The sequence below is a fragment of the Babylonia areolata genome, chromosome 3, assembly GCF_041734735.1.
Source record: "Babylonia areolata isolate BAREFJ2019XMU chromosome 3, ASM4173473v1, whole genome shotgun sequence".
NCBI classification, from domain to species: Eukaryota; Metazoa; Mollusca; class Gastropoda; order Neogastropoda; family Buccinidae; genus Babylonia; species Babylonia areolata.
The window spans coordinates 45720252-45741338 of record NC_134878.1 but is presented as its reverse complement, the minus strand read 5'-3'; the positions used below and the strand labels follow the sequence as shown (position 1 = coordinate 45741338).

The window sequence follows — 21087 nt, the reverse complement described above, 5'->3', positions numbered from 1 at the left end:
AAGATTTTCTTTTCCTTTTTTCTCTTTTTATTGTTTTCCAAACACAACATTCATCTCTCCCATGCCCCCCCCCCCCCATCTCCCCAACCATTTGTGAAAAAAGAAATTTGATGCATCATTAACATGCAGACAGTGATTGCAACAGACAAGGACTCAGGTCAACGCACCAGTGTCGAATTTCCAGAACTAACGTTCAAGAACACCCCCCCCCCCCCCCCTCCCCTATTTCTTTTGATCTTAATCTTTTTAAAATGACTGCCGTTCTGCCCTCTCTACAAAATACAAATCTGCAACAACCTTACAACAGAGATATATATCACACACATCGTGAACTTGTACGAAAACCAATGAAACAGCCCGAAGAACTTAGGCACTAAAATGAGAAGAAGAAAAAAAGCAACAACAACAAAAATATATGAAAGAAGATGAACAGGTAAATAATCTTTATATAAAAAAAAAGGAAAAAGAAAAAAAGAAAAGAAAAGAAAATATAACTGACTGAAAAAATGGGAGAAACACGAAAAAAGTAAATGATGGAAAAAGGAGGGAGAAAGCAAAGACGGCACTGATGGAAAGAAAGAGAAAAAAAAGAGGAGGAAACAAAGTGAAGTAGATTACACACACACACACACACACACACACACACACACACACACACACACACACACACACACAAAATGAAGACAGAACCGACCGAAAAGGTAGGGAAAGGTGAAGAAGTAAAATGATGGGGAAAAACAATCGCTGCGTAAAGCACCATGAGAAGTTTCTGAGACAGAATGGTGTGTAAGTATCCATTATTACTATCTACTATTATTATTATCACCATTATTATTATCATATAATTATTATCATTAGCATCATTATTGTTATCAATACAATCATTATCATCACCGTCATTAGGAGTGGCCGACATATATATCCTCTAAACTCCCGCCTCATTTTTGGAAAGATAAGGGGTGTCAGGGTGGGGGTGGGAGAGGGTCAGACAGCACACACACACACACACACACACACACACACACACACACACACACACACACACAAACTCTACCAACACACAGTGAACCACGACAATAACAAACAGAACAGGGATCTATACACTTCAGGAGAGTGAGAGAGGGGAGGGAGGAGAAGGGGGAAAAAAAACGTGAAAAACCCCCCCAACAAAAACAAAAAAATCAACGGGACTAAGACTAAAAAGACTTGTGCACTGGGGGAAAAAAACAAAACAAAAACAAAAAAACCCAATGCCAAGACAGCTGCAAGGCATCTGCCTCATAAAGACCCTTGTTGTAGCGAGCGGCGACAGATAGATAGATGTACGTTGCGAGGAGGGTGTAGTAGTAATAGTAGTAGTAGAGGAGGAGGGTTTCAGGGGAGTGTAGTACTACTTCGCTTCGCTGTATACTCTGCACGATCACAGGGCCTCATCACCAAACGAGCCTCTCCCCCCCCCCCTCCCCACCTTATCACCCGTGTATCACTCCGCCCGCGCCACAGCCACTATACTACTTCCATGTTGCTTTGTTTACCGCCTTCAGCATTCACCCCTAACCCTTCCTCACTCACCCCCCCCCCCCCCGCCCCTCCCTCCATCACCGCCTATCCACCACCTTTCCAGCCCCGCTCCACACACACACACACACGGCAGACACACATGCACACACAGACACAATCACACACACACACACTCACGCACACATACACACAGCAGACACACATGCACACACAGACGCAAAGACACAAACACACAAACATATACACAAACACAGACACACACAGACACAAAGACACACACACACACAAAGACACACATGCACACACACACACAAAGACACACACTCACACATGCACACACACACACAAAGACACACACACACATGCACACACACACACAAACACACATCCATAAACAGACACAGACACACAGAGACACACATCAGACACACAGACACAAAGACACACACACGCACACAGCCACACACTCTCACACAGACAAACACCACACACACACACACACAAACACACACGTGGCCCAGACGCCCTTTTCCTCCCCCCTTCAAAAACAATTCCCGGACTCTTAATCTTCCATCTTTGGCCTTTGCCTTTGCCCACAGCCCCAGGGACAGTCCGCTTAATACACCCCTAGCTCACACAAAGGTGAAAGGAGAACAGGGGTGGGGTGTGTTCATGTGTGTGCGTGTGTGAGTGTGTGTGTGTGTGTGTGTGTGTGTGTGTGTCTGTGTCTGTGTGTGTGCGTGTGCGCGCGATATAGTGCGCGCGTCATTGTGTATAATACATGTGCGCGCGCTCAAGCCATCCACGCTGTAATAAAAACAAAACCAACTCCACATTTTTTTTTTACCTTGAGTGACTTTATACTCATCTATCTACGACCCATAGCCGACAACACCTCAACGATTAGACAATCAATAGAGAAGAGATTATAAAGCATACAGTCTCTTGCTGATTCTGTCTATCACTTTTGCCCCCCCCCCCCCCCCCCCCCAACTTCCCCCATTCCCCCTCTCCGATAATAAAACACGCACACGTCATGCTGGTTACAGTGTGGGATGAGGTTAAACAGCGAGTAAGACCAGGATTCCACATAACTGAAACAAAAGGATGAAGAAGGACAAAAGGAGATAGAGTGGGGGAGATATATATATATATATATGAGAGAGAGAGAGAGAGGGAGAGAAGAAGAGAGAGACAACACAAAACGGGCGCGCTCACACACACACACACACACACACACACGCACACGCACACACCACCACAACAAGAACAAACACACACCGTCTAATATCACTTATCAAGAAAAGACGTTAAACTAAAGAATGAACGAACACGCACACACGCACGCACGCACACATACAACCACCAGACAACCACCACCACCATCAACACAATCACCACACAACAACCACCACCACACGCTAACCACCACCACACAACAACCACCACCACAACAACCGCTGCCGCCACCAAACGACCCCCCCCCTCTCCTCACCTTGCCGTATCTCTGTGCATAGGACCCGGTGAGCAGCGAGTGGAAGATGATGATGGTCTCGTCCAGGTCCCAGACGAACACCCGCTCCAGGTCCGACTCGGGCCCCGGGGAGGGCTGGGGCCTCTTGCTGGTCCGGTTCCTCGTGCCGCGCCCTGCAACATTGGGGCCCGGGTCTGCGAGACTTGGGATTATCGACGGCCAGTCACAGGTGTGGGGGCTGGGGGGGGAGGGGGAGATTTGGGTTTCATTCACACACACACACACACACACACACAAACAAACAACAACGTCTCTTTCATCCGCGAAATGAAATGAAACAGCAACAAACAAACAAAAAAAACCACGAAAAGCGCGAGATAATTTCATATACACAGCATTAAAAGAAACTTAATAAGCCACACACACAAAACAATTATCAGCTTGTATACCGCGTGCTCTTTCAACCAAACACATGTCACCGGGCGGGCGATTCACAAGAACGGTATCCAAACGAACAACCGAATACGAAATGAAAGAACAAAGAGTCCAAGGGAACAAAAGGATTAAACAACAATTTAACAGTGGCAACTCTCTCCATTTACAAGGCACACATTTTTTCCCGCTAATGCCGTCTATGCTGCCGACTGATTCAGCTGGCACACAGGTATACTAAAGGTACACTGGAACAAACCCAGACATTTCCTATCGGAAGCTTCGGGCTTGTCCTTGTACCGATCATTGGACATGTGCACACAGCAGCAATGACAGAAGAAGAAGAAAAAAAAAGTGCCAACAAAAAAAATTAGCCTTTATCTAAGACTGGTATGGCATCTTAATCCTGAATATGTCACACAGAACAATTTGTTGTATACCCCCCACACACACACCAACTCCCCCCACCCCCTCTCTCCTTCCTACTCCAGCAGTCGCCACCCCGAGTCACAAAAAGAGTATCAGAACAAAATAATGACCGTATTGCTGAATAGATCTTTTGCTCTCATAATGTCTCTGTTTACTGACAGTATGACGATATATGCCTGTTCTCCGTGCTTATTGCGTGTTTATGACTGTGATTATATTCTTGAACAGCACTCTGTAATCATCATGTGTATGTTTAATTACAGTATCATATCATATGCATGTCCTTTGTGCTTGCGTGATCGCGCGAATGGGGCTTTTTCTGTTTTCTTCTTTGTTCATTTGACATCATTCTTTTTTTTTGTTTTTGATTGTATGGTATGTGTAACAGAAGCATGTATGTGAATCTCGCGTGCTGTTTGTGTGCATCTGCACCATGAATTAAGATCCGTTTCAGCTGTGCAAGCTGGGGACCAATACTCACTTGCAGCATTCCCGTTTTCTTTCAACGGCGGTGAAGGACTAGCTATCTGGCCATAGTTGCCTTCTGAAACAAACGGCACAGTGCATACAATGTGGGCAGAAAACCAGCACGGCGGGTTTGAAGCCCAGCAAATTTACCGTGGTAAAAAAAACAAAAAAACACACACAAAAAAAAACAAGGACATGGTACACATTACCGTGGTAAAAAAAAACCCACAAAAAACAAGGGCATGGTTCACATTACCGTGGTAAAAAAAAAACCCAAGGGCAAGGTATACATTACCGTGGTAAAAACCGAGGATATGGTATACATTACCGTGGTTAAGAAACCAAAGACACGGTACACATTACCGTGGTAAAAACCTATGATATGGTATACACTACCGTGGTAAAGAAACCCAAGGACATGGTATAAATTACCGTGGTAAAAACCAAGGATATGGTATACACTACCGTGGTAAAAACCAAGGACATGGTATCAGCCACTCGTCACTCACACGCAGATGATCTTTTATGTGTTCATACTGAGTGGTTGCGATTCCCGCTCACTGCTTGTGCAGGACACACCACCACACGAAAATTTCCCTTTTTGATATAACATACTATTCTTCATTCTGAACAAGTTCTTGTGTTTGTGTGATAAGCAAACTGGCAAGGTTGTCTGGCAGCAAAACGTCATCAGTAAGTTCGTCAAGACAGACGTGTGTGTTTTTTGTGGTTTGGGTGTGTGTGTGTGTGTGTGTGTGTGTGTGTGTGTGTGTGTGTGTGTGTGTGATTTTTGTTTCTGTTTGTTTTTTGTTGTTTTTTTGTTTGTTTGTTTGTTTTTGTTTTTCCCATAGACAAGAACATAATAATTATTAGTACAGTGAACGGTATGTTGTATTCAAGAGCATAATCATTTACCATAATGATTTACAGAGAACAGAATAAGGTTTATCAACATACCAACGCAAATAATCTGATTTCACATCCTTTTTTTTGAGAAGTCTGGGGTTGTGTGGACGACAACGTTAATGCCACCGAATTATGCATCACGGGTGATGCGGTAAATTGGGTCTCTGAATCCTCGTTCTATTTTCTGTCTTTATAAACAACATCCACCTCCCACCATCCTCTCTCTCTCTCTCTCTCTCTCTCAAGTTTCGGTTTCGATCCCCCCCCCTCTCTCTCTCCAAAACATATATTAACATTTTTTTTACCCTCCACCAACTCCCTCTCTCTCTCCACACATACACGCAATGTTCTCGTGTCCGCGGACAGTAGTATTATCATAGTGTACCCGACTCCGTGTAAAAAAACAAAAAAACAAAAAACAAAACAAAACAAAACAAAAAAAACGAATAACGATTATTGCTCCTTAAAAATAGAAGAAAAAAAGAAAGGGGTGTGTGGGGTTAGGGGATGGGGGCGGGTGGGAGAGGAAGCCTCGGAAGGCCTGGCGCCGAGACCTGTGTTGTGAGAAGATGACAGACAGATAAGAGAGAGAGAGAGAGAGGGGGAGAAGACAGGGACGGTCGCTGACAAGTGAGAACTGCTCACAATGGAAGGGAAGGAGTGGACCGTCTGGGGGGCTTAGGCGGGGGAAAAATTAAAATAAAAATAAAAAGGCAGATACCGAGCTGATAAACACTAACAAAAGAAGCCCCCCCCCACCCCCCACCCCCACCCAACCCCCCCGCGCCTTCAACTCTCCTCTCCTTCCTGAGACCAAAACTTCAACTGACTATTCCTCAACCCACAACATGCTCGAACTATTATCAATATCATTCAACAAATGCTTGAAAAAGCTAAGACGTTTTGGGTTGGGTTTTTTTTTTGGTTTTTTGTTTTTTTCTTCTTCCCCCCCCCCCCCCCCCCCTCTCTCTCAAGAACATTTAAAACAAAAAAGTATGCATCGAGATGGATGGTACAAACTCAAATGACACATTACTTTTTTTTTTTTAAGTCAGAATTTGGGAGTCACTTAACGAAATCAGACAAACTGGGGTCAAAAAACAAACTGGAAAGAAACTGGAGGGTACATTACAAAATCTGGAAAAAAAACACCACAGGACACATTACACAATCAGACACAAACCGGAGGACACATTACACAATCAGACACAAACAGGAGGACACATCACGAAATCAGACACAAACAGGAGGACACATTACACAGACACAAACAGGAGGATACATTACGGAATCAGACACAAACAGGACACATTACACAGACACAAACAGGACACATTATACAGACACAAACAGGAGGACACATTACACAGACACAAACAGGAGGATACATTACGGAATCAGACACAAACAGGACACATTACACAGACACAAACAGGAGGACACATTATACAGACACAAACAGGACACATTACACAGACACAAACAGGACACATTATACAGACACAAACAGGAGGATACATTACATGGACACAAACAGGAGGCCACATTACACGTACACAAACAGGACACATTACACAGACACAAACTGTGGGACACATTACACAGACACGAACAGGACACATTACGGAATCAGACACAAACAGGACACATTACATAGACACAAACAGGAGGACATACTACACAGGCACAAACAGGACACATTACAGACACAAACAGGAGGACAAATTACATAATCAGACACAAACAGGAGGGCAAATTACATAATCAGACACAAACAGGAGGACAAATTACATAATCAGACACAAACAGAAGGACACATTACACGGACACAAACTGGAGAACACATTACACGGACACAAACAGGACACATTACACAATCAGACACAAACTGGAGAACACATTACACGGACACAAACAGGACACATTACACAATCAGACACAAACTGGAGGACACATTGCACAATCAGACACAAACTGGAGGACACATTACACAGACACAAACAGGAGGACACATTACACGATCAGACACAAACTGGGGGAAACATTACACAATCAGACACAAACTGGAGGACACATTACACAATCAAACACAAACCGGAGGGCACATTACACAATCAGACACAAACAGGAGGACACATTAAATAATGAAACGAACAAGAGACACACACTTTCAGGGTCACTCACTAAGATGCTCTTGGGCTGCCTTCTCCCCAGCGCCTTTGGCTAAACCCCTTCTCCCCACCCTGGCTGCCTCATACCCTCTGGGCTGCCCCCAACCCACCCCCACCCTGGACCCCCGCCTCCACTCACCACCACCATAGGCTGCCCCTCTCTGGCTGCCCCTAACTGAGTCCCACCCTGGGCTGCCCCCCAACCCACACCCCACACTGGGCTCCCCCCACACTCCACCCTGGGCTGCCCCCAACACCCTCCACCCCTGGGCTGCCCCCAACACCCTGGGCTGCCCCTAACACCCTCCACACCTGGGCTGCCCCCAACACCCTGGGCTGCCCCCAACACCCTCCACCCCTGGGCTGCCCCCAACACCCTGGGCTGCCCCTAACACCCCCCATCCCCACCCTGCGCTGCCCCCAGCACCCCCCCCACCCTGGCTTGCCCCCAACACTCCCCCACCCCTCGGCTTCCCTCAACCCTCCTCCCCACCCCTGGGCTGCCCCCAACACCCCACCACCCTGGGCTGCCCCAAAACACCCCCCCACCCTGGCTTGCCCCAAACACCCCCCCCCCCTGGGTTGCCCCCAACACCCCCCCACCCCTGGGCTGCTCCCCCCCCAACACCCCATGCTGCACCCCCCAACACCCCCACCCTGGGCTCCCCCCAAAACCCTGGGCTGCCCCCTCAATACTCCCCAAACCTGCGCTGGCCCCCCCCCTACACACACACACACCCCAGGCTGCCCCCAAACACTCCCCCCACCCTGGGCTTCCCCCCAACACCCCTCCCCCATCCCTGGGCTGCCCCCCCCCCCCCAAACTCCCCCTCTTGTCTGCCTCCCCCAACCCACACCCCACTCTGGGCTCCCCCCACACTCCACCCTGGGCTGCCCCCAACCCCCTGGGCTGCCCCCCCAACACACCCCTACCCTGGACTCCCCCCAACCAACCCACCCCCTGGGCTCCCCCCAACTCACCCCCACCCCAATCTGCCCCCCTCCCCCCCTACTCACCCCACCCTTGGCTGCCCCCTACCCCCTTGTGCCCCCGCCCCACACCGCCTTGTGCCCCCCCCTCCCCCTTTCCCAGGCCTGTCCAGCAGACAGCCTACCTGCTGAAGTGGTGACGGGGCTGTCGATGAGCTGATATGTCTGTGTGGAAGGCACGGTGGTCACAGCACCCCCGGCACTGGCCAGGTAGGGGTACTGGGTCTGGTAGAAACTCTGCGTGTAGTTGTTGGGAAACCACTCCATCCCCTGCACACACACATACACACAGAGGCACACACGCGCGCGCGCGCACACACACATACAGTTTAGTTTTAACTCACACATCTCTAACACTCTTATATTCACTATGGATGTTTATTATACTATTTCGTGTTATGTCTATGAACCATGATTGATGGGCTAAATGATAACTGAATACAACTGTTTCATTCACACACACACACACACACACACACACATGCGCGCACACACACACACATGCGCGCGCACACACACACACACACACACACACATGCGCGCGCACACACACACACACACACAGAGGCACCACACACACACACACACACAAGTTGCTAAGACTTTTCACATTTTTCCAACCTCTGAAATTTCCTCTTTTTTTCTCTCTCTCTCACACAAGATGATATGCTACAACATTCCTGAATGCCTGTTTTTGTTGTTGTTGTTTTTAATTATTTTTTAAACAATAAATACGAAACAACCCTTCTGTTGACCCGAATTCAGCTGAACGACTATCAGGCCATTACGTGAACACAACAAGGCACATTTCGACGCGAGAGATTTCAACTTTACAAGAAATGATAAAATGTCCCCTTCCACACTGGGCATACTACTGGAGAAGTCCAGACTTTAAACTGGGGGCACCTACGACAACATCATTCTGCTTGAGACATTGGGGAGGTGGGGGGGGGGGGGGGGGGGGGGGCGGGGGAGGGGGAGGAGAAAAGGAGCGGGGATCAGGTATAGGTGTATGGGATGGGGGGGGATGAAGACTAGGGAAGGGGCGGGGGTGTCTAGTGAGCAGGTTGGGAGGTCGGTAGTCAGGGGAGGGGGAGGGGAGGGAAGGGGGTGGCGAGGGGAGAAAAGAAAGAAAGAAAAAAAGGACGGTTGACAAGGGATCAACGCTGTAGCTGGGGTTAAAAAAAAACAACAAACAACAAAAGACACCAAAAAACCCACTCTTGTCATGATTAATGCATCCGCCATTAAGGCCAACAGATAAAAGAATCGTTTGCACCGGGGCTATGATGATGGATGCCCGGCTGCCTGCAGGGGAGAAGAGGGGAAGGTAGGGGGTGGGGGGGGGGGGAGTGAGGGAAGGGAAGGGGAGGAGAGGGGAGAGAAGGGGGTGATTCCCTCCTCTCCACACGTCCACCCACCCACCCACAGCAGGTCTACTACACATTACACGGGCAGTTCCAGATCTCTGCAGCTCCATGCTGTCGCTCTGGGAACGACGTCAGATCACCGGCAGTGTGTTGGCATTGACACATTCATTTTCTTTCTTTCTTTCTTCATCGTATTCAGTCCACATCAGCTCGTTACTTCATGGGGGGTGGGGGTGGGGGGTGGGGGTGGGGGGGGAGGAAGGGGTGCTAGGGAGATTGGGGGCGGGGGGGGGCGTCGGGGGCCGACAACAAGAGCTTATGACATATGACAAGGATACTGTTATAGACAAGAGTCGCGATCTAGGTCGGGGAAAAATACTGTAGGGATCAAATTTACTGTTGTTGTTGTTGTTTTACATAATCGTCGTTATTATAATTTTCATTTACGTACTACTTAAAATTCTGGTGGAACATTTCGTTGTTGTGCCTTATCTTGTCTGTCAGTTATCCGTAAGAGCCGATTTTTTTTTTTTTTTTTTTTTTTTTTAACCCGGGTCGATTTTGTGAAGACACTGTTTAAGGATTTTAAAAATTGTATTGTATTTCTCCTTTCATCACAACAGATTTCTCTGTGTGAAATTCGGGCTGCTCTCCCATGGGAGAGCGCGTCGCTACACTACAGCGCCACCCATTTCTTTTTGGTATTTTTTTTTTTCCTGCGTGAAGTTTTATTTGTTTTCCCTATCGAAGCGGATTTTTCTACAGAATTTTGCCAGGAACAACCCTTTTTGTTGCCGTGGGTTCTTTTACGTGCGCTAAGTGCATGCTGCACACGGGACCTCGGTTTATCGGTCTCATCCGAATGACTAGCGTCCAGACCACCACTAGGCCATCACCTGGGCCTGTTCCACCCCCACCCCACCCCCTCCCTCAATGGCGGCTCTGTCTACCCTGGTAGGAAAGCCTGTAGTGCAAGTGACTCCGTATTTGCAATGTAAAGCACTTAGAGCTACGTTTCCAAACCGAGGATAAGCGTTATGTAAGTATCCACATCATCCTCATCGTCGCTATCAACATCAACATCATCATCATCATCATCATCACCAGCATCATCACCATCATCATCGTGGCTGTACTCACCGTCTGCGGGTAACCCACGACAGAGTTGCTAGACGGATAGGCACCGGTGCCCATAGAGGCTGCACACAGTACATCACCCTGATGAGCATCTGCACACAGTCGGTGTCCTGATGTACAGCAAGCGCCTCTCGCCAGGTCACAAACAACAGCTTCCAGACCACACACAGCACTTCATTGGACATGACACTCAACAACAACAACCAAAATACAGAAGACGAGAATACTGTGCAGCTATGCACACGAAATGTGGCTCTGCGGGCCACTTCTGGGTTTGTAAAGTCATGAGCAAACGATGTATTAATATATATATATATATATATATATATATGTGTGTGTGTGTGTGTGTGTGTGTGTGTGTGTGTGTACGTACGTACGTACGTACGTACATACATACATATATATATATATATACACCTGTATCACCAAACCGCTAATATCAACAATCACGGATGCATCAATGGTTGGCACGCACATAGCGTTAACCGTCAGCACTGAAGTTTAGTACTAATCAATCGCAATCAAAGTCACAACGAATTAAAACTACCCTCATGCAACGTCATTAGTTCACTTTCAACGTTGATGTGTCACACACACACACACACACACACACACACACACACACATCATCGTCATCATTTCTGCAAATCAGCCCACGGTTCATTCTCTCATGCTGGGCACCAGTGCACACACAACTTGATCATAGCATGTGATCAAGATCATGCCTTAGCTTCTTGACGGCAATGTCCACACACACACACACACACACACACACACACACACATTCAAAATACTCGCGCGCGCGCGAGCAAAACTTGCACAATTTTTGTTGTTGTTGTTATTGTTCTCTCCCCACAATACAGCTCCATCCTAATACACCCCCCACCTAACCCCAACCCCCACATTTTTCCCCCATGTCTGCAAGTGTATTTGTTTTACTCTGCTATCAAAGTGGGGTCTTTTCTGGAAGCCCACCCAAAAGGACAACAAAACCTTTTTTTTTGTTGCCGTGGGTTCTCCACTCTGTTATGTGCGCTTTGTGCGTGCTTGCAACACGGGAATATTTTCCAGGTATATCGTCTCACCTGAATGACAAGCACCAACCACCACTCAAAGTCTAGGCGACGGAGGGAGAAGGGAAGGTAGCAAAAACAAAACAAAACAAAAACCGAACCCCCCACCCCACCCCTACCACCTACACAAAACAATACAACCTACGTCCGTATCTGAGACTTGAACGCGTGGCCACACGCTACTTAATCGGGGCGCGTTACCACTACTGGGCACACTGCACCAACGTGAAAAAGCTACCCAGCTAGCTACCCAGCAAATGCACGCCACACTGTCAACAACACCCTTGTGTCGCCTCCTCGCCATGCAGTGAAAAGGATGCCTTCATCAGATGGCTGGCTGCCGTTACTTGCAAATGATGCCACACATGCATACAAGTATGCTCGTCTTGTCTTTCAGTTTCACTCTTCCTCTCATTATCACTTGTCGACATTCCCCCTGGCTTTTTACACAGTCATCACACCACGATGATGTTGTGGGGGAGGCATAATAGTCCATGTTCGAATGCGTATACCTGGTCTTCATTTAATTAAAAAATGAATGAATGAATAAACAAATAAATAAATAAATAAATAGATTAATAGACAAAAAAATTCAAAACACTTTTGTGGTATCCAGAATATACACTTACCAACCATAAAGAACTACACACACACACACACACACACACACACACACATATATATATATATATATATATAAAATTATGATCATGCAAAACACCTGTTACTGAGTGTGCACACCAAACGTACATACGATGCAAATGTTATTCTATTTAGATTTCAACGGGGAAATACGAACGAGCAAACACACACACACACACACACACACACACACACACATTGTCGCTGCTAAAATTCTAATCAAGAACGCGTCCAGCAGACGTACAGGTACTGTAAAAGCAAGTGTGTGTGGGACTTGAATCAAAGGTGATCTCTTCACCTGTGAACCACGTCTCGTTCTGAAGGCATCCTGTGTCAAGATGGCAACGTGAAAGAAAAGTGGAGAGAGAGAGAGAGGGAGGGAGAGAATAATCAAAACACGTGGAAGAGAAGACGGAAGGAGTGGGGGTGGGGCGGGGCGGGGCGGGAATGGGAATGATGGGGTGTGGAAGAGGAGGGTGCCGCAGGATGTGGGGGGAATGACCTGTAAAGGCAACAATGGTACGAGCACGCACGCTCCCCCTCTCAAGTCTGTTGGAAAAAGTACCGAAAAGTCCAGCACATGGGCACGGAGGAGGACACGGAAGAACAAGATGGAGTAGGGGCGTGGGGGGGAGAGGAGGGATTGGGAGGGCCGAAGGGGTGGATGGGGGGAGGGCCCAGAGGAAGTAAAGCAGGGGGAGGGGGGTGCGGGGTGGGGGAGGTGGACAGAGAGGGGGGGAGAGAGTGAGGGAGAGGAGAGAGAGAGGGATGGGGGAGAGAGAAAAAGGGGAGAGAGAGGGGAGAGAAAGGAGCGGAGAGAGATAGAGAGAGAGAGAGAGAGAGGAGGGCAGAGAAAGAGGCGTAAGTGAGAAAGAGGGGACAGAGATATGGGTGTGAGAGAGAGAGGGGGAGAGAAAGAGGGGAGTGAGAGAAGAAAGGAGAGAGAGAGGGAAGGAGGACAGAGAAAGAGGAGAAAGAGAGGGAGAGGAGAAAGAGAAAGAAAGATGGGAGAGAGAGAGAGTGGGGAGAGAGACAAGAGACAGAGAAAGAGGAAAGAGGTGGAAGGGGGTGAGGGAGTAAGGGAGGAGAGAGAGAGACAGAAAGAGGACAGAGAAAGAGGAGAGACAGACAGAGAGAAAGAGGGATAATGATGATGAGGGGGATAAGGGAGGAGAGAGAGAGGGAAAGAGAGAGGGACGGAGAGAGGGGGGAAGGAGAGAGAGAGAGGGAGAGATAGAGAGAGAGAGGGAGAGAAGGAGAGAAGGCAGAGGCGCCAGCGAGACTCACCAGAGCCCGGGTAGTAGTTTTGGGAGGAAAGGTGCCCGTAGCCGCTACTCATGGCATAGGGACTGGGGCTGGCGGTCTGGGACCCCGCCGCGCCGCTCTGACCTTTCCCTTTGCCCGACACTGCACATGCAACACACAGCGCAACATGCCCGTCACACACACACACACATACAGACACACACACAGACACACACACACACAGAGCCTGCATGCTGGCCCAACCACAATGCAGCTAGAAATGCAACACGGGACACACACGGACACACACACACACACACACACACACACACACACACGACAAAATCGATACCAGCTACGAAACAACGCCAGTAAATTATACATTTCACTCTCATTGGTCAGGGGGTGCCACACAAAAAGCGCTGTTAATGAAAATGCCCCCACCCCACTCCACCCCCTTCCGATTACAACCTGCAGGAAGAAGTGGAAACAAAAAACATCAAAAACCAAACAAACAAACAAACGAAAACCCCAATATTTATACCCAGACTGGTGCTCCATAGTCTGAACAGACGTCAGAGAAAAAATGCAGACAGAAAATTAAGTGAAGACCACACAACAAAAGACTTCCTACAACCGAGTAAATTATTATTAGTGTGTTTGGTGAGTACTTTTAGGACTAATTCTGTATGTATGCTGTATGAGTACAAACAAACATGCAGCAAACATCCACGAACCCTGCTGTATGCCCAATCCCATTCCACTTATATTCTCTGGATCATGAAGTTAATGGAACTTATCCCACGCCCACTCCTACACACCTCCCCTGTACACACACACACACACACACTCTCTCTCTCTCTTCTTGCTTATACAGTCACGTCCTGTTCAAGCTGAGCTTCGGATTAGCAATTCAGAGAGCAGTACTTTTTACCTGGGATTTTCCGGGCCGAGTTCGATGGCGTTTGTATCAAGACGTTTTCAAACAAAATCTCGTTTAAACCAAACATGGTAATGTGTGCTCCCCCATGCCACACTGAGTGTCCGTCCTTCCCTCGGCTCAATATGTTACTGGATGCAGACAACATGAATACATCATGTTCAAACTGCGACCACCTGCCGTCTCTCCACTGCCCACAGATCTAGCGCCCTCCAAAGGCCTCCTAGCAGTGTCCACAGTACTCCCTCTTTCGAAATGGATACAACCCGTAGAAGAAATTTTGCGTTTATCTCCATCGTTGTATCCTTGGTCTGTACAGTGTTCTATTTCACAATGTTACAATACATATTCAATTGTATTTTTTCATGAGTTTCAATTGAAATCTGCACGAGACAGTCACAGAGAGAGAGAGAGAGAGAGAGAGGGGGGGGGGGGAGGGGAGGGGGGCGGGGCGGGACAAATACATGAACTGCGGAAAGCCGTTCAAGAGCGATTGAAACGCCGTTCAGTCATACCGTACAATTTTGTCATGGGTACAACTTTGCTTAGCCACCCACGCCTGCACTTAACAGACCTGTCGTCAACTTGTAAAAGCTGCCCTTCAGTGGCAGGGGGCTGGGGCGGTCAGCAAGGACAGTGAACCAACCACCATCATGACAAGACAGCCAACTACCAGCAAGACAGAATAATGTTTGACATCAATGCCACCGACCTACTCAATGCTCTCACACGATTTCATTCTCTCCAAAAATATACCGTTGGAAAACAATGTCCTATATAGTACCCCCCTTGCCCTAAAAAAAATAAATAAATAAAATAAATAAACAAACAAAACCTCACACAGTACCACAGCAGCAATGATTAACAGCCACCACCAATGGAGTGGACACAGAAAACTGACGTCAGGATTCATCAGGTCACCGGAAACGCGGGACAGGAGCCCCATACCCCCCCCCCCTCCCCGCACCCCCTCTACCCCCATCCCCAACCAACCGATACGAATTTTTGTCCCAATTTGACACAGACTATTACTGCTCCCCTCTTGGTATAACACCTCCATCCCAATCCGATACAGAGAAATACCATTATTAAACGCCTGTCAAGGCTCCACACGATTTTCGCGGCTTCTTGTGCTGTGACGCGACAGTCCAACACTGGAAAAAAAACAACAAAAAAAACCTGCTCCACGCAATGAGAAATCATAATGACATCAAAAGGCGCCCGTGGACAAAGAGCTGCCAATTAAAACAGCTCCCCGTGCAGCAGGCAGCTTCCAGGCTCCCCCCTCCCCCCACCCCCCCTCCAAATAAAAAGAACCGGAACTCTTCATCCTTTCCCTTTTTATCTCTTTTTATATACTCTTTTTTTTCTTTTCTTTTCTTTTTTTTAACCACCCCTGCCCCTCATCCAACCCTGCGAGAGCTCTTCAGCGCTGTCCTTCAAACTGTCGTCACACCACAAAGGGGGGTGAATCAACTGATGTCGCCGTTTCGCCCGCTAGCCCTCCACCTCCATCCTCCCCCCGTGACGGTCATTGAAGCGCACTCTTCCAGCTCGCGGCCATTTCAGCCCCGTGATGATTAATACCGGCAGTTTGGAGGAAGCTGGCTCTGGGGGTCCCGCTTGGCGGCGCTGCCGTCAATGAGATCCTCGCCATGGGTCGCCTGTTCCCGGTCGTCCTCCTCCTCCTCCACCCCCCATCCCCCTCCAGTGTCAATCACCCGCCTGGCTGGAGGTCCCCCCCACCCCCCACCCCTCATGCTCACTGTGGCGTGTCCTGGCCAAAACACTTCGCCTTTTCTCTTGCCTCACGAGCACCCCCACTGTACGGGGCTCCCAATCTCCAGGATCCATTCTCCCCGCTGTTTCTCTTCACCCCCCTCGCTGAATCAGCCCTGTCTGCAGATCACGGCAGGGGGTCCGCGAGGGGCTGGGGGATGGGGGGGGGGTTGGGAGGGGGGGCGACAAGGCAGAGGGTTGGAGAGAGAGAGAGCAGACAAGCGGGCTCCCCCCAACCCCCTTTCCTTCCTTCCTTCCTGGGGCCACAATGCCCGTGTTTATCCTCTGTCGCCTCCGCGTCTCTGCAGACACGCCTGTGCTAAACGCCTGCCACAATGGGCTCCACAACGGTCGCCATCCCATCAGGACACTCTTCCTACCCCCTCCTCTTCAAGCTCTCTCTCTCTCTTTTCTTCTTCTTCTTCTCCCCTTTAATAGTGTGAGCAAGGCAGGGGGGGTTGTGGGTCTGTACAAAGTCTCTCCTTCCTCCTCCTCAATCACGCGTTCAAGCTGAAGTGTTTGCCTGTCCGTTTTGTGACGGTGGAAGGGGGATTGTTGCGGTGAAGAGGAGGGTGTGGGGGATGGGAGGGGCTGCTGAACAGGCCGGGGCTGATTGCAACTTTTGACGTTTAACTTGGGCCTCAGTCATCCACCTGTTGTGGCTTCCGATCAAGGGGGAGGGAAAACGAGGGAGCTTCCTGTGTGTGTTCCGCGGCTGATTCAGACCAAAGTTAACCCTCTCTCTCACAACATGTGGAGCAAACTGTGTTGTTTGTGAGCCAAGTGATCGTTACCTCACAGTGGCCACGTTTGATAGACGGATAAGAATTTGTAAAATATGAATAATAATAATGATAATGAAGAATTTTTTTTAAAGCCCTGAGGAGACACTACCCCCCCCCCCCCACCCCCCCACACACACGCTTACCTCCATTTCCACATACACACATCGCACAGAAAGTCCCCCCAAAAAAAAACAACAACAAAACAAAAAACACAAACAAAAAAAAACCGCCCCACCCTTTGTTTTACGCAACCACCTCCCTCCCGTTCCCTTCACACACACACACACACACACACACAACACACACACACACATTTCAAACACTATAATTTATGCAGTAAAATGAAAAGTAAACAGGATGTAATAACAAAAGATGATCAATGTCGAAACATGCTATCTATCTTCTGCCAGGGTGGAGAATTTCTTGTAGAGAGAGAGAGAGAGAGAGAGAGAGAGACTCGCGATGGACAAACTCCACACGTACACCACTACACTGTCGCTCATTTCCTCTCTCTCCCTCTCTCTCTCTCACCCCTCCCTATGCCCCTGTCCCACCCAATCTCTCTCTCTCTCTCACACACACACACTGACGCACACATACACCTACACACTGAGAGACAGACACAGAGACACACAGAGAGAGGCGATGACAACTGTCGTCCGTATCCACATCTGCAGCAAAGCCGCAGCCGTCAGGAGACCGGGCCGAGGCAGCAGTGTGTGGTGCATGCAACTGGCTCGTATGTTACCTCTGATATCTAACGCCGGCACGATGCGGTGCTCTCTCACCCAACACTCCTGTCTCCATATTCAACCCCCTTCCCCCCAAATCCCCCCCTCACCCCCAACATAACACACACACACACACACACACACACACACACACACGCACACACACACACTCACTCCCTCACACATAATTCCCTTTCCCCGGATTTCCGTTTCTCTCGTGACATAATGAAATAATAATACACACAACGGCCGACAACACACTACGAACGCCCCGAAAAGCCGTAACCAAGCCCTCCAAAACCAGTTATTCTATCGATCCAAGCTGGGAACATTAACGCTTTTTGTTGTTCTCGTGTGTTGTCATGATGCTTCTTCTCTCCCCTTTCTTTTGACTGTTTCACGGCTTGCTCAGTGACTATGGCGGTAGCCACGACAGATTTGTGAGGACATCCGGTCCAACTTATTGCAAGATTTCTGAAGGGCTTTTTTTTTTTTCTCTTTAAAAAAAAAAAAAAAAAAATTTCTAAGCCTGTTAACAACTACGATTTTTTCTCACTTGAACTGCTCAATGAAAGTGATGCTATTAGAACATGAAAGTACACCACTCGCCTCTTTCCCGTTCCGCATGTACACCCAAAATCTACAGGGTCCACTGTGCCCCGTTTTTCTGTCCTTACTTTGAGAAAGAAAAGGCATTTGAAGGCCATAATATGAACATGAATTACATTATCAGCGCACTAGAACTAACTTGTTTACAGCTATCACTTACATACCCTCCCGTACCTCCTGTCTTTCCCCTTGCTCACTATCGTGCACATGCACTGATCAGTCATTAATTCACCTTGTCACACCACAAGCAATCAGCGTCAAGTCATACGAGTCACACCACAGCAAGAGGCTTGAAGAGTCGTGACTCAACCTGGTAGTACTAAAGTTAGTCGTCAAAAGCAGCGTTCAGACCCTTTACACAGGATCCTAGCTCTCAAGTGCCTTGATGAGGACGGGACCTGGTACCCCGAAGACGACACAGTCTGTGTGTTCTCGGCGATGGGAGCGCTAGAGGAACACAAAGACTGCGTGATCTTCGGTCTACTACGATGGACTGCCAAGCCCTGTCGTCATCACGGCAGCTGACGATATAACACGGCAGGACAAAGCAAGCAAGCAAACAGACACCACAGGGGTTGGGATGGGGCTGAGGTGGGGATGGAGGGGTCTGACTGACCTGAGTCGGACGTGGTGCCGTAGCCCGGCATCAGGCCATAGTGGTTGGCCTGGGCGTTGGCGTAGTAGCTGGCCGTGGAGGCCATGTAGGAGGCCGTGTTCTGGCCGCTGCCCATGTAAGCCGCCGCGTTCATGGCTGCTGCCGACCCCGCCTCCGTCGTGCTCTTGCCGACGCTGACGTTGGTGCTGCCGCTGCTGTTGCTGCTGCTGCTGTCGCTGTGGCCCTGGCTGGCGGAGGCGGCGGTGGTGGTGCCGGTGGTGGGGGCGTCGGTGGTGGAGGTGGTGGTGGAGGAGGAGAGTCCGCTGCAGTTCAAGAGCTGCTGGTAGGCTGCTGCCGCCGCTGCTGTGGGGTTCCTGAAAGAGAGAAGATGGGGAAGGTGTCACCTCAAGAACGCCGTCAGAAGATCCGAGCAAAAGTACTAGAATACATCCTCATGCCTAAACGGAGAGATTGTTCACACGTCTGTTGATAAAAAAAAAGGGGCGTCATTAAAAACAATAAGTGAATGAATTCACAAATAAAAATTCTTCCAAAATCTAATCTAATCTAAATCTAATCATGCTCCTACAGTAAACACAGATAAACAAAACAGCGACACTTTCAACCCTCAGCCAAACTTGCATTGACGCCCTGAGTAGACCGCCAAAGGATAGAGGTAGAGAACAGCTGTGTGATTTGTAATCTCTCCTTCAACACCCAAGTTATAAACACAAGCTTTGGTCCACCATCCAATCAATATAATCATGCATGTATACACCTTTTCCTCCGCTGAACTGTAAGCTCCTAAAGAATATTCAAACTGACAACGGCATGTACGAGGACTGAAAGATCGACACGTAACTTTGGCACGCGGATAAACGGTGAGGAACAGACAACAGCAACGCCGACTGTGCGAGGAGTTTCAAAGAAACCGATAGGTGGGCGATGGGCATTAGCCGTGTGCCTGCCCCCCTCTCCCCCTTGTCCCCCTGCCCTCCGTCCCCCTCCAACTTCAACCTATCATTTTCAGATCAGAGGTTAAGACGGTGACGTGGCCAGACCTAGGGGACGTAATACGCTCCAAGATGTGGACGGACCCCGAATTAAAGTTAAGGTGTATTGTACTTTCTGCACACATACATATCTTGATCACATGTTTTTAGTGAAGGCATAGAAAAGCATTACACAGGACTCGCTGTAACCTGTATCAGACCTTCTTGTTCTCCTGTCCAATTCATCGTATTTGTATTGTGTCATCATCAAGTAAAACACTGTTTAAACAAAAAGTGAACGCGCATTAAAATAAAAGGCTATGTCCATGACCAATCCAGCTATCTCCTAAACATCAAGCTGTCCATTTTAGAAAAAAAAGAGTTCTTTCTTATGTTTTCACCACCGAGTCCATTTACACTTTTTCAAGGCAAATCAAAGACTGCTGCGCTTGTAACAGCTGTTGGTGCCTGCAATCCAGCAACGCAAACACTCCAAAATTAAAACAAAACAAAACCGTGTATATATATATATATATATATATATATATATATATATATAGATAGATAGAGATAGATAGATAGATAGATATATTGATGTCACAATAATTTGATAGAGAAAACAGAATAACCTCTGTCGGTAAGAAATGTGGAACTGCAGTCTGATCCTTTATTACAGACTGACATTATCAGACGGGAACGTTTTAACGTCCGCAATTGATAAACTAATTTCTCGTGCAAAATCTTGCAACAAACGTGCCTGTGCTCACAGTGCAATGCTTTTATATGCTTGTAGTGTTT

The 21087-nt window shown here is 48.2% G+C and overlaps 1 protein-coding gene across 8 annotated transcripts in view; it reads right to left on the bottom strand.

Annotated features, from left to right (window-relative positions):
* The window catches only part of LOC143280018 (protein phosphatase EYA2-like), a 320010-nt gene that overhangs the window by 44510 nt on the left and 254413 nt on the right, over window positions 1-21087 (bottom strand). For 4 of the 8 annotated variants that reach the window (XM_076584469.1, XM_076584468.1, XM_076584472.1 and 1 more), the window contains 6 exons: window positions 19319-19671; window positions 13901-14020; window positions 10902-10990; window positions 8517-8661; window positions 4338-4400; window positions 3017-3189 (listed from right to left, as the gene is read on the bottom strand). In XM_076584469.1, coding sequence (XP_076440584.1) covers window positions 3017-3189; window positions 4338-4400; window positions 8517-8661; window positions 10902-10990; window positions 13901-14020; window positions 19319-19671 — 943 coding nt within the window. The remainder of the gene's footprint in view (window positions 1-3016; window positions 3190-4337; window positions 4401-8516; window positions 8662-10901; window positions 10991-13900; window positions 14021-19318; window positions 19672-21087) is intronic. The other 4 variants (XM_076584470.1, XM_076584471.1, XM_076584473.1 and 1 more) reach the window with 4 other exon arrangements.